Source organism: Rhinoderma darwinii, chromosome 2 (assembly GCF_050947455.1).
Source record: "Rhinoderma darwinii isolate aRhiDar2 chromosome 2, aRhiDar2.hap1, whole genome shotgun sequence".
Classification (NCBI taxonomy): domain Eukaryota; kingdom Metazoa; phylum Chordata; class Amphibia; order Anura; family Rhinodermatidae; genus Rhinoderma; species Rhinoderma darwinii.
The window spans coordinates 108,145,360-108,169,795 of NC_134688.1; the positions used below are offsets into that span (position 1 = coordinate 108,145,360).

Here is a 24,436-nt window from a genome sequence, read left to right on the forward strand (position 1 = left end):
AACAGCACTACAGAGAAAAACTGCTTATAATTTATAGTAGCGGGACCCTGAGCGAGGCGGCTTCCTTACACGAATGTGCTTTCCATCTGGTGCCCCGATGCAGTTTGGAAACTGTGTAGAATCCAGATAGCCGTCAGTAAATTTGAGCCAGTTTTCTGCCAATGGCTGTGGCATCACCATCTCTCTGAGTAGACGCCAGATTGCCTCGCAGGTCACCCGGATAATCCGTGAGATGGTGGTGCTCCCCAGCAGGAACTCAAAGCGGGGAGACGCAAAGGAGTTCCCTGTTGTCAGGAAGTAAAAAATAAAACTAAGAAAAAAAGACATGGCGAGGATTTTGCAAAGGGGGCATTTACGTTTATGCTAGCTCTATCAGGGTGACATGGCGGGATTTTGCAAAGGGGGCATTTCCGTTTATGCTCGCTCTATCTTGGTGACATGGCGAGATTTTGCAAAGGGGGCATTTAAGTTTATGCTAGTTCTATCCGACTGACATGGCGGGATTTTGCAAAGGAGGCATTTATTCTAGCTCTATCAGGGGGCTCTAGGTGTTCTTACCTTATGGTGACGATCAGTCGTTCCTACGGAGAAATGCAGCCCCTCATATATTTGTCCTGGAAAGTAATCCCAGGATGAACTGCCACCAGCAGATAGTCGAACGTGTTGATGGACATACGGCAAAATATTTGAAATTTTTCAGGGGCTGCCGCAGGTCATGATAGAGGGTATGGAAATGCCCTTTAGAAGCCCCTTGAGAGACAATAGCTTGAACTCAATACCCCCTCCTCCTCGGTTTGTCTTCAAGCATAGCAGATTGCGGTCTAAAGCACCGAGAAATAAGCCAGGATAAAAGGACACGGTCCACAGGTTTGGAGCACATCTTTTCAATCAACAAGTCGCAAGAACCCTAAGCTAGCCAAGCAGAGGAATCTCAAACTGTTCCCTATGATCTGAAATCGACAGAAAACAGCGCCAGAACGATCATGTGAAATTCCAATGGGTGTTCCTAGTTACATGGGAAAAGATGAGCTATATGAGCTAAATTTTACTTCCTTCCATTTTTTTTGCAGAGCGTGAAATATGGACGACATACGGAAGCAATACAGACGCAAAATTTGGAGGAACGGATGCGGAGTAAACATGAAAACCATATGGACGTCAAAACGAACACATGGATCCTTTTTACGGCCGTAAAAACGGTGACGGACGTGTGCATGAGGCCATAGATTTTGAACTTCAAAACTACAGAACCCATTGTAAGTCAATGTAATTGTTAGGCGCCCATTATATCCATCGTACAATGGATTCGACAGAGCATTGTGGCTTCCATTATAAACAGAATGTCACAAACAGCACATAGCTCGCTGTTACTCACTTGTCCACGCTCCAGCATCCTTCCCTAAAAAAAGATTAAACCTTCTCCACTGCTATCACACAGCTTTCCCAGGCTTAGTAACTTCACTCTTTGCCAGAACAATTTGGTTTTGTTCCTTGTGTTGTGCATTGGAGTACTTCTGTGTTTGATTTCCTGACATTGATCAAGCCTGTTTCCTATGTTTATTGTCTACTGTCTGACCTTCTGCCAGCCTAACCGCGGTGACCGTACTCTACCTACCTAAACACTTGCCCGTCTGTCCACGATTACCATCTACTTCCAAGTTACCATGAATTGGAATTTCCATCTCTACACGTCAGCTGTTGCTAACTAAGACTACTCTGGAGGTATCGAACCTGGGATTTTCAGTAGCGAAGTTCCTGTATAGGGGTTAAAGGGTAAAAACCTGTGAATTACTTAGGCCTAATGCACACAACTGTGTTTTTTGTTTGTGTGCTATCCACAATTTTGCGGACCTATTCATTTGTATAGCCCCATGCACATGACCGTGATGTTCACAGATCTGTGTGTGGGGTGCGAGTCCGAGCCGCAAAAACTCATGACATGTCATTTTCCTTATCGTATTTATGGCACAGACTCATCCATAGAAGTCTATGGGATCGGGAAAATTGCGTACGGAATATGGGTTGCCATCTATGTGTCATCCGCAATTGCGGATACGTTGTCAAGCAACGGCAGGCAATACCCCAGTTGTCGTGCTGCTGAGGGGGTTTGGGACAAACTGGTGACATCAATTCCAGCCTCTTTTTTTTTTGCGGATCTGTGAATACAGATGACTCACCGATGCACAAATGGACCACAAATACAGACAACGGATTTGTGGCTTAGTGGACCACAAAATCACCATGGTTGTGTCCATTAGGCCTTATTCACACGAGCGTATCCGATTCACGCGCATTCACGTGGTCTGATTTTAATCATTTTCAACTGAATTGATGCGCTAATCACACACTGCACATGCATGTGCGGTGCGTGGTTTTCAAAGGCAATGGGCGCGTAGGTGCGTGATAATGCACCAATATAGGACATGCAGTGAGCTTCACGCAGCGGACTCTCGCTGCGTGAAAAATCACGCATGTGTGAATGGCCCCATTGAAATCAATGGGTCCGTGTGCTGTGCGTTGTTTAAACGCACAGCACACGGACATGATTCATGCTCGTGTGAATGGAGCCTTAGACTCCGCTCCCTGGATTAGCCCAAGGCAAACCTGATAGTGACAGGGTAGGTTCACATCTCCCTCCTTTGGCTCTGTGACACAGAAGTCACAATGCAAGTGTGATTAAATGTATCTAGGGGTTTGTTCTCTCTCTTGATATGGCAGTGTTCAAATAATTTCTTCCCTGGAATGTGTCTGCTATAGAGCGATCACATACAAAGTAAATCTTGGGCTCACATGTATTTCTTCATAAAAACTATTTGTACCTTAATAACTTATCAGTTACTACTGTGTTACATTTTTCAGCAAATTTTTTTTTTTTTTTTTAGAGTTTAACTACACAGTGATATGCATTTTTTTTCACAGCATTCACTAGAGGAAGTAATATTTTTTTCAACAAGGTATCCAAGGCATCTAGTGGCCAATATGAAAACTGCATTCATTTGTCCAGGGACACAACAATCAAGTTAAATCCATCTAACACTAAAATGCTACGGGGTTTATAATATTCATTGATTTTGTTTAACCACTCCTACCAAGCTGAAAAGCCACTTACCATTACCTGGAAGCTGTTCGTTTTTTTTTCCTCAGCATTATCTTCTCACATGTTGATATCCCCCCCCCCCATACCAGGAATAATTTCAGGTACCTTTTTCTCCTTCGGACAACCCCTTACACCAGGGGAGCGTCTGGCCCGCGGGATCATTTGGTCCAGCCCGACCTCACTATGACCGCCGCCGTGATTCCAACCTACTCACTCACATTTAGGAGCCAAGCATGGCGGCGGCGGCAGCAGCAGCGGTGGTCTGAGTGAGGTCGCTGCGTGCTGGCCCAAGAGTGGATCCGTCCGGTCACCTGACCTGAGGCCCCCATTGCCACACAACGCTGACTGCGCCGGTCTAGTTTCCAACTGAATCTGCATCTGCAGCACGTACATTCAGTTGGGTTCAATGCTGGAGCCTTGCTCCAGCATTTACTGTGCCTCGAGTGGCTCAGCACAAGCAGGCGCAATGTAGTGACATCATCGCGCCTGTCTGCGCTGAGTCACTCACAGCACAGTGCAGAGGAGAAGGATCCTCCACCCCATTGTGCGAACGGGGATAGGTAAGTAGTTACGTTATTGGTTTTCTATTAGGTACATACCTATGGGGGCATTATACTGGGTATGGAAGGATGGGGCTCATATGGTAGCTGCTGAGGGGGCATTATACTGGGTATGGGACAGCTACGGGGGCATTATACTGTGTGGAAAAGTTATGGGGGCATTATACTGTATGGGGCAGCTATGGGGGGCATTATATGGCATGGGGGGGCATTATACTGTATGAGACAGCTATGGAGGGCATTATACTGTATGGGGCAGCTATGGGGGGCATTATACTGTATGGGGCAGAAATGGGGGGGCATTACAGTGTATGGGGCAGCTTTGGGGCATTATAGTGTATGGGGAATTATAGTGTATGGGGCAGCTATGGGGGGCATTATACTGTATGGGGCAGCTATGGAGGCATACTGTATGTGGCAGCTATGGGTGGAAATATACTGTGGTGGCAGCTATAGGGGAATTATACTGTGGGACAGCTATGTGGGCATTATACTGTGGGGGGCAGCTATGGGGGGGCATTATTAAGTTGATAATTTTGTACGGCCCGCGAATGATGTTATAAATATCCAAATGGCCCTTGGCAGAAAAAAGGTTCCCCACCCCTGCCTAAGGCCCCATGCACACGAACGTATTTTTTTCCTCCCATAAATACAGGTCCTTTGTTACACGTATTCGACCCGTATTCCACCAGTATTTGCGTCCCTCTTTTGACATCCAGTCCAACCTCCCTGGATGACGCGGCAGTCCATGTGACTGCTGCAGTCTGTGATTGGCTGCAGCGGTCACATGGGCTGAAACGTCATCTCGGGAGGCCGGACTGGAGGAGGAAGCAGGGAGTTCTGGGTAAGTTAACTTTGAACTCCTGCGGTAGTCACTGTCCCGGGTGCTGAAAGAGTTACTGCCGATCAGTTAACTACTTCAGCACCCTGGACAGTGACTATCCCCTGATGTCGCCTAGCAACGGCCTGAAATAGGACATGTTCCATATTTTTCAATGGCCCGGGCACCTTCCTGTAAGCAAATGGGAAGGTACCCGTGGCCAATAGAAGTCTATGGGCCCGTAATTACGGGCGTTTTTAAGTTCGTGTGCATGGGGCCTTACACCTTTCGCTGCAAGGACAATTTTCACATATTAGGCAAACACAAATACAATCTAAATTATAAAAATCCTATTATTCCCCCATACCCATACATATTTTTTTGAAAGTAAACACCTGGCACATTGTGGAAATACCACACAGAACTTTACAATTATGGGTGCTTTCTTGCAAATTTGCATCAAAACTGAAGAGCACAAAAATCTCTGCAATTCTCATGGGGGAAAAATCGTCATGGAGTAAATGGTCTGATTAATTGCAGGGGTGATTGGATGTGTACCTGCTCATATTCTCACCACTGTAGTAGGGAAGAACGGAGCACATGTACTCTCTCAGTGGTCATACCTCCCAACTTTTGAATTCGGAAAAGAGGGAAATGTTTAAGCCACGCCCCCTAACCACGCCGCATATCCCGAATAAGCACATTAAATCACGGCCAGATCCTTCTTCAAATAACAAGAGCACATTCTCACTGCGGATCTCTAGACTTACAAAAAAAGGCTGAGAACAATGAAAGTCAATAGGGAGAACCTGTGGTAGCTGTTCCTGCGGTATATACTGACTTATACCAGCCTGACAAAGGCCAAGAGGACACTTTTTGGCTCGTACACTGGGAGCCTTTCTGGTGGACATGGTAAACGTACATCACAAACGTAATGTGAACAGGACCTAACATTAATTATGTGCGAAAATTCTGCAGCAAGTACAGCAGCAGCAAAGTGGATGAGATTTGAACAAATGTCATGAACGCGCTGCACAAACAAATCTGCAGCGGAAACGTTCATAAATAAGCTGCGGATTTGTTGCGGCTATTTCCCATTGAATTCAATAGGGAGGTAAAATCCACAACAAATAGCAGATGTTGAGACTTTTGCGGCGGAAATGCTGTGATTCCGCCGCAAAAATTGAAAATAAAAAAATAAAAAACGTATTTGTTCAAAAATATTAACAAGGTTAATACTTACCCCATGTGACTGCTGTGGCGGTCACATGGGCTGCAGCGCCATCCCAGGAGCCTGGGCTGCATGGAGTACAGGGGGACGCGTCGCTAAGACAAGGGCCGAGGGTATTCGTTTTTTCAACTACTGTTTTCCACAGCGCAGATTCTGCCCGAAAACCTGCACCAGAATTTGATGTGGATTTCTTTGCAGGTTCTTGGTCGGAACATGTGTAGTGCGAAAACAAAATGATCACGTCGCTTGCGACATAGCAGCTAATGTCTATACCGTTGCACTATGACCTAACGCAACTACGACCATCGCAAAAATCCAAACTTGTAGAATTTTGGGTCACAAGTTGCATTCTTGTGCGACAAGTCTTACTTTATAAGTTCATGGGGAAAAAATGCATGTCGCAGATGAATGCGGCTCGCACACAAATTCATGTGACATCAAATCACATACGGTTTTTGACGCGTAGCCTTAGGCTTCGTTTACATCTGCGTCAGGGGAACCCAAGAACGGAAACCATAACTTTTGCATTTCAATGGTAATGCTTTCGTTGCAAACGGTTTCCGTTTGTCTCTGTTCTGTAAGGTTTCTGTTTTTTGGAGGAATCAATAGCGTAGTCGACTGCGCTATTGATTCCGCCTAAAAAAAACGGAAACCTTGCAGAACGGAGACAAATGGAAACCACTTGCAACGGAAGCATTACTATTGAAATGAATGGTAATGCAAATGGAAGCTATGGTTTACGTTCACGGGTTCCCCTGACGGAAAGCTCTGATGGTACCGATGAACAGATGTGAACGAAGCCTTATACTTGTTTGAAATTGAGGAAAAAAAATTGACGCAAAAATACAAATTTGCGTGACATGCTTGTATTGTTCGATAGGTCACATTCTCTAATGGTTGCAGGTCGTCTACGATTTACACAGGTTCGCTATAGAAATTTCGCCCCGATCTACAGAGAACTTTTGTCCACATTACCCTACCATGTATTATTCGCTATAGGGCTCTTTCACACTGCAGTATTTAGGTCAGGATTTTGTATTAGCATGTTGAAGCCGAAAAAAACTGAATACGTAAAGAGGTACAAATCTTTCCATGATACTCTGCTGTGTTTATGTTTTACTCCTGCCTTCGGATAAAAATACTGCCGTGTGAAAGAGGCCATAATCTAGGGGAGGTTTTAGCGTAACCATGAAATAAAGGTCGAGTCAACCCATCACGCAGAAGAGACAGCGCAGCCATGACAACTCTGTGCTGCCCTCCTCCTGGCGGCCGTTAGTGGAGGGGCCGCACAGTCTCCCGCGCTCCTCCCCTGTAGTCTTTTGTGTTGCCGCGAGAATATGCGCGCTTCCTCCCTCTCAGAATGAGGCCAGGGACAGTCTCCACCCACCACCGGTGACGTCACGCAGCAGGCCCGGGAGAGCTGGAGGAGGAGCTAAGCGGCGTGTGGCGGACACGACGAGAGAAGCAGCGTGGAGCGGAAAGCCGGGAGAAGCGCAGCAACATGTGAGTATCCAGACGGAAGGAGGTCGCATAGGCATGCGATGCCGGAGGGGCACGATATCTTCGTCGCTGGTAGGCGGGTACCGTATCTGAGAACCGGTCGGAGTTCAGCCCGTTTTCGCGTGAATTTAGGAAACCTCCACCAGCATGGCGGATCTTCCTCTCCAGACCTAACTCGTTTCCCCCGTTTGTAGCGGTCAGAGTTCGGTTATTGGAGGAGGAGCCACTCCCAGGCACCCCGGCCCATCTCTCCAGAAGCTTCTGTGAGCCCGTGTCCGCTGAGTGTGTAATCCGCTTACTCGTCCATTCATTACAGCGCGCATCTCCATTTTCTGCTCAGTCACCTGTGGGTGCAGCTTTTGTGTTCGCACCTGACCTGATCCTCCGGCTTCATGCGTCCTCCTGGTGCTTACACCCTGCATTCCCCTTGTCTCTATGTAGTCGGCTGTGTAGGCATGCTTTGCGGCAGGGGCGGTACCGGCTCTTCTCCCGGGGGCCACGTCAGACTGCACCACCTGAGGGCCACGATCGCATCTCATAGTTTGAGGTTTATTTCTATAGAACCACCAGGCAATTCAATTCTGCCTTTGTTTGGTGTCTCTTGATGCAGCATTTTTGCTCCCTGATGATTACCCCCCTTATAAGGGCCTGTTCACACGGAGTATTTTGACAAGCTTTTTGTAGCGGAAACTGCTCCTCAAAAACCGGCTGAAAATGCCTCCCATTGATTTCAATGGGAGGCGGGGGTGGTTTTCTCCCGCGAGCGGTAAAACCGCCTTGCGGGAGTAAGGGACATGCCCTATCTTCTCGCGTTTATGCCTCTGACCTCCCATTGACATCAATGGGAGGCAGAGAGAGCGTGTTTCGCTGAGTTTTTTGCCCGTAGCACTCTGGCCGCGGGCGAAAAACGCGGCAAATGACTTGCAGGAAGGACAAAATCTTCCTCAAAATCCCAAATGGAATTTTGAGGCAGAATTTTCCTCCTGCATAAAACTCTGTGTGAACACAGCCTATTGAGTATTTTGGTGCTGTTTTTGATGTGGAAACGGGGCCAAAAAACGCCCGAAATCGCCTTCCGTTAATTTCAACGGGAGGCAGAGGCATTTTTTTCCCTGTGAGTGGTAAAAACGCTTGCAGGAAAAAGCGGCATGCCCTTTGCCCGGGCGTTTCTGTCCTTGACCTCCCATTGAAGTCAATGGGAGGCAGAGAAAGTGGTTTTTTTTCACGGTTCTCAATGGCCACGGCCCAAAAAAAATGCAAAGCGTGCAGGCAGGTCAAAATCTGCCTCCAAATTCCTGAAGGAATTGAGTCAGATTTTTCCGCCTGCAAAAATAACAACCTGTGTGAACAGGGCCTAAATACATCTAAAAAAAAATATCTGTTTGCGTTGGAGGTAAATTCTGTCAGGTTTGAGGTGAAAAAAAGCGATAAACGAGCCTATTCTAAATCAATGGCGTCTGGTGGTAACTGCCTTATGAAATATGTGGGTCTGTTGTGGTTTCTGCTATAAATGGGAGCCACGATGCAGATGTAAACGAAGCCTTAGATACACCCGATGATTCTGTAAGGCCTCATGCGCACGATCTTAAGTGTTTTTACTGTCCGCAAATTTGGATCCTACGAATACACATCCGTTGCTGTCCACAATTGCGTAAGTGCCCATAGACTTCTATGGACGAGTCTGCCGCAATTGCGGGTAAGAATAAGACATGTTCTATATTTTGCAGATCATTTCTACGGCACGGACACGCATCCGTAAATATGCAGAAAGGTGGCCAATAGAAACGAATGGGTCCGCAATTTCATCCGTAATTACGGATGAAAATTACGGTTGTGTGCATGGGGCCTTACTTGACGTTTCTAACGTATCAATATAAAATGTATATAGGTGGAAAGTAGAGCTGCTGATAGTGAGTACCTCATAATTTTTTAGTCTGAATAAAGTTTGGCAGCAGTTTCAGACAAGATTGCCAGTATTTGTGAAAACCTATTGTCCATACTGACAGCAGGTCTGACTGATTTCCAATGAGACAATCGGGTTAGGGCTTAGCATGCCATAGTCAATAAAGACTTGTCAATGGATTTGATATTCAGACTATGAGGGATGTCTGACTTCGGCTTGATAGAGCTCGACCCTTTGTTCCGCAGGAGATAAGCGCTACTTGGAGGATCCAGGAGTGCATGTTCAGTCACCCGCTATCTGGAGTTTATGGCCAGGTTTACTTTGGAGTTTTTATTTGCTGACAGATTTTATCCCTCCCGCCCCCCCCCCCCCCCAAGAAAAGCAGAATCAGATGTTGGTCATTAGCCGCTCTTCTACAATTAACATGTATGTTCGTGGCTGTCAGGGACTGATTTAGGTCCTAAGTGTAGAGTAGTCAGAATTTGGTCTTCGATACTTGGAGTAGTATTGTGATACTCCATACCAAAACGATACTTTGCCAACAATAGAAAAAAAACCTCAAAAATATTAGGGCCCTGTTCACACAGAGTTTTTTGGCGCGGAAACCGCTCCGAAAAACTCGTCAAACGCCCGAAAATGGCTCCCATTGATTTCAATGGGAGTTGGACGAGTTTTTTTACCGCGAGTAAAAAGAAGCGACATGACCCATCTTGAGGCGGTTTCCGCCTCCAAAACCCCATTTCAATCAGTCAGAAAGGGTAAAAAAAACACCTTGAGTGTTTTGACGCGTTTTTGTCAAACCACTGCAAAAAAAAGTCTGGAGCAGTTTTTGCAGGAGGAATTTTCCTCCTGCAAAAAACTGTGTGAACACAGCCTAAGTCCTTCCATTTTCTAATGTGAGGCACAGGGTGTTATCAACTTTGAACCTCTATGTGCCTCAAATTAATAGTAATTAACCCCATCATGTACCTCACATCAACACAATGTTGCCTATTACAACTGAGTGAGGTACTTGATGGAATCACTTACTATAATGATTATAGTGGGCCTTATTGGATTAATGTTAGGGAAATTATGTGGTTAATTCACACGGCTGTGTAAGGTTCGTGAGATACAGACCGTGTCACACACTTTTCTTGGATCCAACATAGTTCAGAAAGCCGGGCTCCTGTACTGAAAACATGATCACACTATGGGACAGTATTTCCGGGGAGGCAGTGACTCACAGTATCATGGATGCCTATGATGCTAGGAGCCCGGCTTTCTGAACTATGTTGGATCCAGGAAAAGCCAGCGCCATACGGTCTGTATCTCGCGCACCGAACACAGACGTGTGAATTAACCACGTCATTTCCCTCACACTTTAACCTAATGGAGCCCATTCTAATCTTTATAGTAAGTGATTCCATCAAGTACCTCGCTCACAGTTGTAATTGGCAACATTAGGTTAATGTGTGAGGTACATGATGGGGTTAATTACTATTAATGTGAGGCACATGGAGGTACTAAATTCATAACACCATTTGCCTCACATTAATAAGTGACTTCATAATTCCCCTCACATAATGGCAACATTGGGGTTAATGTGGGTCACGTTAACCCCGATGTTCCTCAATGCTGGCTGCCTTTATTTCAAGCTTGTACTCTGCTTTAATACCTGCCTGGGGCCGATCTGTCATTACACTGCAGCGTGAGCGACACAGGCACATCATCAGGAAACCTGTGCCACTTGTGACAGTCCCTTCCCTGCCCCTTACTCATGTTCTCAGATTATCAATGGTGGCAGTAGAGAAAGGAAGGAGCGTTCCTTCCTCCTACTGTGACATGGCCATCACCAATGACGAGCGGGGCGTCACAGTAGGATGGAGGAACGCACCGCCTTCCTTGCTCTACTGCCACCAATGCTAATGTGAGAAAGGGTCACTGTAAGAAGAGAACATCGTGGGCGCTCTACACTGCATGCTCGCCATTTTCTCCATTTATTTCAATACTAAGCTGTGCGGCCACACAGCTTAGTATTGAAACACATAAATTGACGGTATTGAACAGTTTGCCCCTGCACAGCATCGAAATTTCGATGCATCGTGCATCCCTATAAGAGTGATCGGTGGGGTCTGACCTCTGGCTTCGGTGTAATTCTGAGTCTATGGGATTAAAGGGTAACTGAACGTTCAACCAACTTCTGACATGTCAGTAATTTTGATCGTTGGGGGTGTAAGCTGCACAGAGCGATCTCCCGAGATCACACTACTGCTGTCATTCATAGTGTGATCTCGCGAGATCAAGCTGTGCAGCGATTAAGTCCCGCACAAACTTTACCAAAGTGTCGGGAGTGTAAATAGACATCGCATCCTGGCTGAAGGTGATGTCTAGTCACTGTCAAGACACTTCAGTAAAGTTAATGTGGATGTATGTGACAGCACAGCGTGATCTCGCGAGATCACGCTGTGCTCAGTACAAATGGACATGAATGGAGAGAAGTGTATGACGCTGATTGGTCAGCGTCATACGCTTCTCTCCACTACGCCCACTTGGTCAAAAGTTAAACGCCCAGTTGGGCATGTTGACCTGATGATAATGCTTACTGATCATAGGACCTTGTGAAAGGAGTAAACCAGCGCTGATCAAAAAGCGGTCACGTTGATCGCCATTCATTGTTACGGCCAATATTTGCTGGTGTAAAAGGACCCTTACTGATTAGATCAGGTGGCGGTGCTATGTTGGAATGTTGTCTGTTGGTGGTCTTCTTTTATAAACCAATTCATCAGAAATGAAGATTTGACGCAGATGTAAACTGAGCCTCAAGCCACGTTCACACACTACAGTTTTTCTAGCCCAAACCATAATTTGATTATATTTCATTTTTAAACTGTTATTCATTCTGCATTAAAAAAAAACACATTTTAAAACTAATCAACAAGTTGTATTGTGTGAACAAGGCTTTACTTTTGTAATTTTCCAGCCAGATCTGTGTTGCTTAATTAAATGGATTCTCATTTTGACAACCCTTTTCAATCTGCCCTAAGTGTTTATGTACGTCGTATATGTAGGTCCCACACTCGGGACACCCATCTATGAACCAGAGTGAAGAGCCGCTAACATGGTGGCCCTATGTATTACACGTAAAGCTGTTCATTTGAATAGCTGTGTGCAATACTATATTTCACCTGTAGATCTCCTGCAGGTGGAAATGTGTAGTAGACTGCATCTTCCCCTGCCAAAACTAGCAGGAGCCTCATATAAAAATGTTTGCATTTTGAATTGCAATGGGCTTATGAATAAAACACCTTATGTAGCACAGTACTTCTGTGGGGTGGATTTCTGGTTATCTGACATGAAGCAGCAGTCTTAAGATGTATTAATGGTTGGTATCTGAAAGCCCTAAGAAAAGGCACCCACGGTCGCTGTGCATAGCACAGCTTCAAACATCAAGTGATCGAGAAGTTTCACTTTCTGGATAATTCTAGATGTTATGGTATTCTGACATTAGGTCTTACAAGCCCAAAGCAGATTTCGGGCCAGGGTAGGTAAGCAGTGTTTGATCTTAATTCCTACGTTTTACCATGAACGTTAAAAGAATTCTAGGCTAATTAAAGCGGTCTGTATATTCCTCAATATGCTCAGTTGGTCGTATATTGCTAGTAATGACATGATTTATTCATTCTAATGGGTGAAGGAAACACTGCTTGGGAAACCAATATGAATGACCAAGGAGAAGGATGAATGTAGTTACAACCCAGCCATTCATCTATTACATAGTTGGCCATTCATTTGAGTGGTCCTGGTCTTCTCTGTGTAGACCTTCCATAGCTGCAGTATAAGGAGAATGAGGTCTTGTGAAATTTTAAGTCAAATTTTGGTGACCTTTTCAGAAAATATTAGAAAATGACATGTCTAAATACAAATTCTGTAATGTAAAGTTGTTGCTGGAACTGCTCCCTTTACACATGTGAACAGCCCGATAACATGATCGGCTGTGGGGAAATTCTAATTCCTGGCATCTTTCCTGCAGACCCATCTGTGCCAATTAAGATTACCCATGCAGCCCATCATGTTGTTGGAACTGTCCTTCATATAAAGTGAATAAGTCTGTTGCCATTTAAAGCGGAGCTCTAGTCCTCTGCACTGGAGCTCTGCTTCACACTGCTAATCATTCAACTACGTTCTACATGCAAAGTGCCAGATCTCTGTGACTCTTTGCTGAAATCATCCACTTCACACTGCAGCTCTGGAGTGAAGAGCAGCAAAGTCCTTCGAAGTGGTTTAAGACCGATATGTCTAAAAGGGGTAGACTGAAGTTAAGACTTTTTTTTTTTTCCTGCTGTTACGGTTTTCATACATACAATGTCATGGCTGAATACGGCTACTCACCGCCTGACAGTCCTACTGCTGCTTTATGTATACTGTAAAGCTGATCTGTCACAGCATATTGAGGTGATGGATCCGCAATAAAACATCAGGAATGATCCGTGTATTTCCGGGCCATCAGGTTTGGATCATTCTGTCTTGCCATTCAACTTATTCACCATGTTTTCAGCACATGTTCTCTGGTTTCCACCAGCAGGCAATTTTATAATGTCACTTTGCTCAATAAATTTCACCAGCTTTGTTGTGGAAGATTTCTTCGTTTCATATGGCAATATTTAATTCTGCAAATTTTGAAGAATTTAGTAATTAACCCTCTCCCGGTCCTAGACTGGCTATTTACGTCTGGAGAGGGTTATTTAAAAATGGCACCCGCTCAGAGGAAGAGCGGGCACCATAGCCGCTGGGTCTCCTATGTTATACATCAGGAACCCATGTCTGATCGCAAGCATTTAACCCCTCAGATGCCGTGGTCAGGTGTGACCACCTGCATCTGAGGGATTTTTTGCTTTTGCTTTCAATATCTGGCCGGTCACTGGCTGGCTCCTGCGGGAGTTGTTGTGTTCCTATGGCAACCGGCAGCCTTCTGAACGCTCCCATGCCTTCTATAGGAATATTGCTATTGAAAATTAAATCGCCCCCCTTTCCCCTAGATCACATATAAACATAAATACATCCCGCGTCCGAAAATGCCCGAACTATAAAAATATTTCTCCAATAAGGTGAACGCCATAGCGGGAAAAAAAGATCAAAATGTCCGAATCGCAGCGTTGGTTATTTATTCTTGCCACTCCAACACCCCCCCCCCCCTCCCCCCCAAAAAGAAAATGAATTAATGAAATGCCAGACATTCCCCAAACGGTATAGATAAAACCTACATCTTTCCCTGTAAAAAATGACACCTTACACAGCTCTATAAATATATATTAAAAATATTAGGGTGGTCACAAAGTGGCCATTAATTTTTTTTATTTTATTTTTTTTAAAAATTAACTTTTTCTTGAAGGTACTAAAACACAACAAAAACCATATAAATTTGTTATCACCGTTATCGTACTGACCTTCAGAATAAAGGTAACGTGTCATTTTCACCGTACATTGAACACCGTAAAAATTAAACCCGTAAGAAAACACCACCCCATTCTGAATTATTATTTTTTTCCCCAGTACATCAGACATTAAATGTGCCATTAGAAAGTACAATTTGTCCCATAAAAATGAAGCCCTCATATGGCTGCCTCAACAAAATATAAAACTTTACTTGAAGGTCGGGAGGATAAAAATGAAAATTAGTCTGGTCCTGAAAGGGTTAAATGTGTGTTTGGCTTGCCCGTAATAAATCTATATTGCTTAAAAATGTGCTTAATTAATCTGTAAATAATGGTGTAAGTTTTTGTCCTAATTCCATAAAAGACCACATATTTATTTGGAATAGAAGTAGTCCTTTTGATGAGCACATTTCGTTCAGTAAAATTAGCCTTAGAGGCTGTGTTACCACAAATTTTTATGGCATATCCATTGGATATGCCATAAATGTCTGATGTGGGTCCCACTTCTGGAACCCACACCTATAGTCAACACGGGTGAGGTGGCCGCAGCATCCGGGCAGAGTAATATGTGCGTAACTGGATGAGAATCTGGGAACAGCATATCTCGCTTTTCTACGCTTTTTCTGTAATTCCCTTTTCACTCCTATGGGAGTTATGGAAATAGCACTGCGAACTACTCCAGATTCCCATCCTGTTGTGCACCTATGCTTTGTCTGGATGCAGCAGCCAGCATGTCTGGGACACCTATCTTCAGTAGATAAGTGCGGGCCCCAGAGGTATATACCAGAAATGTCTGGTGACTCAACCCCTTTTTAATTTTTAATAAAGCACCCACATAAAATATTACACTTAAATGAGATCTCCAGCAGAGGGGCTCTCCTCCCGGAACATGGATTTATTCTATACTTTGCTTAGGTCCCCTACAGATAATATTTCTGCCCTACGTTTAAGGTGCACATCGTGAAAGCTCCCACCGTACACCATAAACGTGTCTATACAAAAAAGTATACAGTGTGGTATACGCTTTTCAACATGGCAGCCTATGGGTGACTAGTGCCACTGTATGACATTTGTCACCGGTATGCGTTAAACATGTACGTTGGGAAGCTCCAGTGAAGTAACTGTCCATATGTGGATAGTTAAATGAATACTAACTTTTCAAACAGCTTCTGCTAATCTGAAAGTATTCCTGATATATATGAACTTTGTATTTTACTTTTAAAATGTAGCTGTTTTAGCAATGCTTAAAGGGGTTTTCACACGAGGGACGTTTATGACATATCCACAGAATGTCATAAATGTCAGATGTGAGCCCCACCTCTGGGACTTGCACCTATCTCTAGAACGGGGCCCCTAAACCCCGTTCTACCTGTGTTTGTGTGTGTGTGTGTGTGTGTGTGTCGGCTGATTTCCGACCATGAAGGTGAAAACAGCATAGCTCGCTGAGCTATGCTGTTTTCGTAAGCCCCATATAACTGAATGGTAGTTATGTAAATGGCGTAGCTCGCATGCTACGCTGCTTCTGTTACTGCTATTCACTACTATGGGAGTTAGGGAAACAGCGTAGCTCAGTGAGCTATGCTGTTTTAGTAACTCCCGACCATAAAGTCAGCAAGTGTACGGGAGTCAACGATAGACAAAGCTAGTACGCGGTTTAGGGGGGCCCCGTTCTAGAGATAGGTGGGACCCGAATCTATCTGTCATTTATGACATACCCTTTGGATATGTCATAAACATCCCTCGTGGGAATACCCCTTTAATTCTGTGCAGTAACTGCCACTAGGTGTCCCCCTTCCTATAATCTGCTGTCCACCCCCTGTTTTCATGTAGTCCGTCCCTGATTACAGAGACTGACTTGAGAAGGTGGGGTTGTCTCATGACTGCTTTTCTATACAACTCTATGGAGAGGAGGGGGGAGCAGAAGGAGGAAGCATAGTGAGTCAGACACGCTGCATACAAGTCTATGGAGAGTGAATGGGGGAGGAGGAAGCAGGGGCAGAGTGAGTTAGACCCAGAGACATGCTACAGCTGCTGGTAAGATTGTCACACCAGTGCTGGATTTTTAGCTACAATGCTCAGTACTGCTGTAAAATCTCGATGTTGCTGCAGCTTCTATCTATCTTGTAAATAGAGATAGAAGAGAATACTGTGTTCGTTGTATAGAAGACAAGATAGCCGTTAAGCTCCACCCATCAGCTCGCTGACAACTGAGAATTAAAAAAAATAGCCTGCAAAGCAAAGGGGAAATCTGCTAAATCATGCCATATACAAGTCACCCATTAGCCTTAAAGAGGCTCTGTCACCAGATTTTGCAACCCCTATCTGCTATTGCAGCAGATAGGCGCTGCAATGTAGATTACAGTAACGTTTTTATTTTTAAAAAACAAGCATTTTTGGCCAAGTTATGACCATTTTTGTATTTATGCAAATGAGGCTTGCAAAAGTACAACTGGGCGTGTATTATGTGCGTACATCGGGCGTTTTTACTTCTTTTACTAGCTGGGCATTCTGACGAGAAGTATCATCCACTTCTCTTCAGAACACCCAGCTTCTGGCAGATCACGCTGTGACGTCACTTCCCCAGGTCCTGCATCGTGTCAGACGAGCGAGGACACATCGGCACCAGAGGCTACAGATGATTCTGCAGCAGCATCAGCGTTTGCAGGTAAGTAGCTACATCGACTTACCTGCAAACGCCGATGCTGCTGCAGAATCAACTGTAGCCTCTGGTGCCGATGTGTCCTCGCTCGTCCGACACGATGCAGGACCTGTGAGTGACGTCACAGCGTGATCTCTCGAACACGCTGTGTGTCTGTGCACTGCCAGAAGCTGGGCGTTCTGAAGAGAAGTGGATGATACTTCTCGTCAGAACGCCCAGCTAGTAAAAGGTAAAAACGCCCCGATGTACGCACATAATACACGCCCAGTTGTACTTTTACTTTTAAACACGCTGTTTTGGTGAAGCATCCCAGTGTATGGATATACAGTGGCATACGTTGTGGCTTTCATTTGGAGGTATGTTTTTGTTTTTAATTCATTTCTTTGTCTACAGGCAAGCTGTATCTGCAAAGTGGTACGATAGGAGGGATTATGTCTTTATCGAATTCTGTGTTGAGGACAGCAAAGAAGTGAAAGTAGACTTTGGAAAAGATAAATTCACCTTCCGGTAAGTGCCATAGGTGCAAACCAGTTAAAAGACTATAATTATGTTTGAGTGTTGTGACAAGGACCTATTAGTAGTAAATTCCTTATTTAACTGCAGGTATCCCATTATTGTCCTTTAACCCCTTAAGACGCCGCCAGTTTTGACCTTTCTGACAGAGCCCTATTTTTTTAATTCTGATGTGTCCCTTTTACTTTTAATGCCTTTATTTTTCCAAGCATTTCAGAGATGGTTTTGTCTTTGCTGTTTATTTGTGAAAAACACCAAAATGTATCTAATATTTAGAAAAACTTGCATATTTTTTAAAATTGTAATTTCTCTTCTTGTATCAACATAAAATAGTTACTAATCAATATTTATCACATTTACTTTTATGTTGGCATTTTTTTTTTTTAATACAGAAGCTGTTAACCGAGGAAAAATTTTCTATTTATTACCTTTAATTCTGAAGTTTTTCGAAATATCCCATATGTGGCCCTAGCCTGCTACTTGACATAGGCCTCAGAAATAATGGCGCACCTTGTGGATATTGACATTTATGTGGATATGCTGTAAATGTCTTAGTTGGGAATACCCCTTTAACCTGCATTCCCCTATGGCTGCCTTTTGTAGGCTGCACTAAACTAAAATCTGGTCATGAGTGTATGAAGTATAAAAAAAACTCTTGAATAAAGGAAATTTGTAATTTTTTTTGTTCTTACTATTCGGTTGTATTTCTTTTGTATCCCCCCCCCCCCTTTTTGCAGTTGTCTGGGAGGAGCCGATAACATTAAATACTTAAATGAAGTCGAACTGTATCGGTCCATTGAGCCCAACGTGAGTTCTATTTTTGTTCTACTATTTAACCTCATACACATGCCAAAAGTCAGAATAAAACGTATAAACTGGTAGATATTTGTGAAAAAGTAGTTTTGTAATGTTAATATTCTTGTATTGTAGCTAGGACATGGATCCATGAACGATTATGCAGAATACTAATCTCTGTTATCCATCAGTTTGTTAACAGTGGGAGTGAAATCGTTAATTTGCTCAGCTCACGTTTTTCTTTTTTCCTTATAGGAGTCTAAACATAAAAGGACAGACAGATCTGTCTTGTGTTGTTTACGAAAAGCAGAAGCTAGCCAGTCTTGGCCGAGACTGACAAAAGAAAAAGCAAAAGTAACTATTCATTCAATATCATTTTTTAACCTTAAATATCTTCTAGGCAGCTCCTCATGTTTCTTGTTTTGTAATTAAACCTGTAATAAAACACCAGTTCCTACTTTAGAGTTGACACTTTGGGACACATTTTTATTTTATTTTTTTATTTTATTTCTTACAGCTCAATTGGCTTAGTGTGGACTTTAACAACTGGAAAGATTGGGAAGACGACTCTGATGAAGACCTGTCCAATTTTGACCGCTTCTCAGAGGTTCGTGACACTTGACCCCTTTTGTTTGTTTGGTTTTTTTTTTCTTTTCTTTTTCGCATTGTAAGATTGCAGACCAGCTCCAATACATGGGCTACCCTTATGACTGTTTATTTTACAGATGATGAACAATATGGGAGGAGATGATGTAGACTTACCAGAAGTAGATGGTGCAGATGATGTAAGTTGCAACCTGCTGAAAATGTTAAGATTTCTCAAGATTTGCCATGTAATAAAAGGCATAGTTATGCACCACATTTTTCTGATTTTTATAATTATCTATAACAATGTTGTGCCATTCCTGTAAGGCAAGAACTCCTACAGCATCTTGTGTTTACCGTAAAATCAGGACCAGCATGCAACATAAATGTTCTGGGAGACTTGTGAAAATTCCAACATGGTTGGAAATCTTATCACAATTGTCATGCAACTTTTCCACCCCCCTAGGAAAACTGTCATGTCACGTAAGCAAAGGACACCGTGAACCCCTAGGCTAAAGTGCATTTTTAGAATGTTCTGTACATTACCATGTGAATGAGCTATGGTTCTAGCCTTGCTAAGACAAAAATAATTCCCAATTTGTTAAACTGCCTTAATTGTGTTTCCCTCCCTATATGGCACAGGTAAGTTAGTTCAGCATTTCTTGGCTGTAACGTTTTAGGATGTGGTTCTTTAAACTCGCTAGTAGATACATTTCCTTTTTAACGTGTATCATAATTCATAGTACAACTGTCCGTGGCAGCACTGAGATTGCTGCCTGACATAAGGATGAGATTATAAATGTTTTTTGTAAGACTTCATACATTTGTTATCCTGCAAGGATAATGTTTAATGCTCCTTTGTGTAACATTTCCTCGACCTGATGATCTGAGCACTATTGAAGCCAAAGGATGATTAATCTATCACAAGTGTTAAACCGCTTCTTTCTTTTCTCCTTAAGGATTCACCAGACAGTGATGATGAAAGTAAGTTCTAGTCTTGTAATTCGACACACACTGCATTTGAGTTGTCGAATGACTGTATTAAATTTTCTCTACCATTTAAAAATGAAACATTAGTATGAGATTTTTTTTATTTATTTTTTTACACAACTATCTTTCCTTCTAGAAATGCCTGACCTGGAATAAGAAGATACAGCATCCTAAATATGTGGGAGGAGGGTGGGAGAATGGGTGGAAAGAATATTTCAACACACTCTGCAACAGTTGCCGTTACCCAAGTTGTATATACAGAGTACTTCCAGTCAGCTTTGTACGTGTATCGCCACCAAATGGCGCTTACCACGGGTTAGACGTTACAATTATACAGGACATCCTTGAAACCTTAATACTAAGGAGCTGCTATTTTAAATCCTAACCATGGCACATTTGAGTATATTGTGTATCCCTTGTCTGGTTATCACAAGGTTTATAATAGGTTTTCGTTTACTTGTGGTTTACATGAGAACATGTGTGCTCCAAAATGTAATTTTAAATTGAAAACTTCAAAAAGAGAACCACTACAACATGACTAAATCATTTGATTCTCTAAAGTATATATTATAGCCAGCTATCATGTCCTGAGCTTTGTGCTGCTCCGCTTAAGAAGTCCTTTTTTTTTTGTTTATATTGTTCCTGACAAAGGCTGATCTGCAGAACAAAAATCTTTAACTTCAGATGAGTTGGAATTAATATTTATTGGGGAATTTATTAATTTTAACACTGACATCAAGAGTGCTCCCAGTAATGGTTACATATGTCATTAATAAAAGCAGTAGACTTAAGTCATGGGTGTCCTGTTGTAGTTGTACTTCTATATACAAATATTTAGGGTTTCTGGATACCAAGTATGGATGATGAAACTATCCGGTTTCTAGCCATGAGTCCTGTACAATTGTTCTGACCCTTTGCATTTCCACCTTGGAAGAGTGTAGACAGCTGTACATTGTTTCTCTCATCAGTCTGTACATTTAGACCAAATTGTATTTGCACTGTCACAGTATATATTAAAAAGGAAAGAGTAACAATGTTAATACACTATACTGTTTTGTTTGTTTTATTTCTTTAATTGGGTGAAAAGCCCACGTTGTATTGGAATTGATGGGGATTTTTTTAATTGTCTGCATTATTTCTAATAAACTATTAAGAGACTTAATTATGATTTTTTTCTTTATGTATTAAAGAGAGCCTATCACCTGGTCTTAGACTTTTTTCCTTTGTCTAAAAAAATAAATTGTAAGGCGTGCATAGTGAAAGTTAGTCTAGACCAGGGGTCTCAAACTCGGCCGGGTAAATGCCACGTAGAAAAAAGTTGACGGGCCCGCATTACTTTAAAATTTGATACAATACGAAATTAATAATTATTTTAACTACTATTATACTAAATTACTATAATACCGCTAGGTTTAAATTTACCAGAATCTAGCGATTTTTACTCCACGTGCTTATTTAACCCCTTAAGGACACGGCCAATTTTAGCCTTGAGGACAGAGCAATTTTTTTTACATTTCCCTCTTTGCATCCCGACGCTCATAACGCTTTTATTTTTTGTACGACATAGTTGTATGAGACATTGTTTTTTGCGGCACGAGTTGTACTTTATGTACGTACCATTTTTTGGTACAAATACATTATCGTTTAATTTCTATAAATTTTTAATTAGATTAAAATGAAGAAAAAAAGCAGTTGCGCAGCAGTTTTAATATTTTTTTTTTTACACCATACACCGATCATCATAAATAATGGTATACATTTGTTGTACACGTTGTTACGGTCGTGGCGATACCAAATATGTCTATATTATTTCATGTTTTGGGACTTATATTTTAAAAAGTTTATTTATTATAAAAAATGTGTGTTTCTCTGTATTTTTTTGACTTTTTATTTATTTATTTACCATTATTTTTTTTTTACATTCATTTAACTTTTTTTGTTAATCCCATAAAGGGATTTATCATTTTGATTTTTATTTTGTAACTGCAATGTACTGGCATAGATCTATATGCCAGTACATTAGCCTGTTACTGATCGTACACAGGCAGTTGTTAGGACATACCTCAGTATGCCCTAACAACAGGAAATATGTTCAGACAGCCCTGGGGTCCTTCACTGGACCCTGGGCTGTCTGGCCATACGAGTTGTGGGCTTTGATCGCGTCACAGTTATTTTCTGTGACGCGATCAATGTGCAGTCCCCTCTCTTTGAACGCCGCGATCAGCTGTCATCGCGGCGTTCAAAGGGTTAACAGCGGAGAGAAGATGTTTCTCTCCTCTCCGCTGTCAGAGCGGGGCCGTGGCTGTGTATTACAGCCGTTGCCCCGCTCTCGATCGCACACACAGAGACGGCAGGGACGGCTGTCACACAGGACGAGTATGCTCGTCCTAATGCGCGAAGTGCTCGCCGCTCAGGACGAGCATACTCGTCCTGTGTCGGCAACCAGTTAAACAATCAAGTTGTCTGTGTCGTTACATGCAGCCTGGCTCATATATGGACAGTGATGTCCAGGGGATCCTCCCAGACCGGATTCTCTGGCCAGAGCATTGTCAACAGGGTGGGGTGCTATCTACAGGGGGATGTGTGGCTATTGCTCACGTACCACCAAAGATCCAGCAGCGCGTGAAAGGGACTGCTCCATGACGTCATGAAGGCGTGCTGGTGCGCTCCTCCTTCGGCCTCCTTTGCGATGGTGTGTTTGAGGGCGCCCCCCCCCCCCCCCCCCTGATTCTAACAATTTAAATGCTGTGGTTGTGATTGACCGCGGCATTTAAGGTGTTAAACGGGCGGAATCAAAGTGATCTTTGATTCTGCCTGTTGCAGCGATGTGTCTGCAGTATAACCTGATGAATATGGAGCGAGCTCAGCCTGTCGCGTACTAGTATCTGACATGTCATTAAGTGGTTAGAAGAACACTAACCTTAGGAATAATGATAATAGACTCAACATAAACTTGCCCACAGTGTTTGACAGTCTGCAGGATTTCGGGCAGCTTTTGTACCAAACAGCCTTGTAATATCTTGCAGAGAACATGTTAACCCCCCTCCTGCAAAACAATGTAACTGTACATTGGAATTGTAAGTTACATTACATTCACAGGGTTTTGGGCTGGATTTCAGAGCATTGCTGTCTGTGACCAGCATTTGTTTCAGGGAGCTTGTGAAAGCCATCTGTGTCGGAAAAGATGCCTGTCAGAAGTGATGTGTGTAAAAATGATAGATTGTCCCCCAAATCACTTACCCACTGACTGCTACAGTGACCTGATCAACTGTTGTCTTTAGTCAGGCTGCTCCTATATTGGTTCTTTTGGAGCACTGTTATTGTTTAATTTGTTATAAAATAAATGTGTGTGTGTGTGTGTGTATATATATATATATAATTAGTTTTTTTTTCTCTTTAAGATAAATTAAATTAGTTAAAGATGTTCTGTCACCAGATTATAAGTGCCCTATCTCCTACATAATGCGATCGGCGCTGTAATGTAGATAAGTGTTTTTTTTTATTTTGAAAAACTCAATTTTGAGCAAGTTATGCACAATTTTAGATTTCTGCTAATGCGTTTCTTAATAGATAAATGGGTGGTTTTTTTTTTGGTTTTTTTTTTAACCAACTGGGCGTTTGGTCAGCGTCATACACTTCTCTCCATTAGTTTTTAGCAGTACTCGCAACAGTGTGATCTCGCGAGATCACGCTGTGCGGTCCCATACTACCACATTAACTTTACCGAAGTGTCTTGAGAGTGAATAGACATTGCCTCCAGCCAGGACGCGATGTCTATTCACACTCCCAACACTTCGGTAAAGTTTCTTGGGATCTTACTCACACAGCATGGCGTGATCTTGCGAGATCACGCTGTGCTGTCATTCACAGAAACTTTACTGAAGTGTCGTGAGTGTGAATAGACACCGCATCCTGGCTGAAAGCGGTCTATTCACTCTCGACACTTCGGTAAAGTTAATGGGGGAGTATGTGACTGCACAGCGTGATCACGCTGTGTTGTGAGGACAGCTAATAATGGAGAGAAGTATGTGATTTTGATTGGTTAGCATCATACACTTAAGACCCAGTTGGTAAAGTAAAAACACGCCCAGTTGTCTATTAAGAAACTAGCATAAATCTAAAATTGTGCATAACTTGCTCAAAATTGATCGTTTTTCTAAATAAAAATCACTTCTCCATTACAGCGCCGATCACATTATGTAGGAGTTAGAGGCTCTGTCACCACATTATAAGTGCACTAACTTTAGATTTTAGGAATATTTTAAGTTTGCTAAAATATAAGATACAAGGGGAGTATGGCTGCCTGAGATCCTGCTGCGGCATCCTGTTAATGTTCCTGCCATCGATAGTTGTCAGGCCTCGCCCTTTC

The 24,436-nt window shown here is 42.9% G+C and overlaps 1 protein-coding gene across 2 annotated transcripts; it reads left to right on the forward strand.

Moving 5' to 3' along the window:
• The first annotated feature begins 7,068 nt into the window (after nt 1–7,068).
• On the forward strand, nt 7,069–21,229 carry PTGES3 (prostaglandin E synthase 3). Of its 2 annotated transcripts, none has more exons than XM_075852082.1 (8): nt 7,069–7,211; nt 17,578–17,691; nt 18,435–18,504; nt 18,748–18,846; nt 19,010–19,099; nt 19,218–19,277; nt 20,037–20,061; nt 20,204–21,229. In XM_075852082.1, coding segments are annotated over exons 1-8 (480 nt in total). In that variant the 5' UTR covers nt 7,069–7,209; the 3' UTR covers nt 20,224–21,229. The 2 variants fall into 2 exon arrangements, with proteins under 2 accessions (XP_075708197.1, XP_075708196.1); XM_075852081.1 differs by lacking the exon at nt 7,069–7,211 and adding an exon at nt 7,218–7,288.
• The last annotated feature ends 3,207 nt before the right edge of the window (nt 21,230–24,436 follow it).

Bases quoted from the DNA above. Each gene is read 5' to 3' on its own strand.
- PTGES3 (XM_075852081.1), top strand. From the start codon at position 7,245: ATGCGATGCCGGAGGGGCACGATATCTTCGTCGCTGGTAGGCGG. The intron at 18,505-18,747 runs GTGAGTTCTATT...TTTTCCTTATAG, and splicing joins ATCGGTCCATTGAGCCCAAC to GAGTCTAAACATAAAAGGAC. The intron at 19,278-20,036 runs GTAAGTTGCAAC...TTTCTCCTTAAG, and splicing joins AAGTAGATGGTGCAGATGAT to GATTCACCAGACAGTGATGA.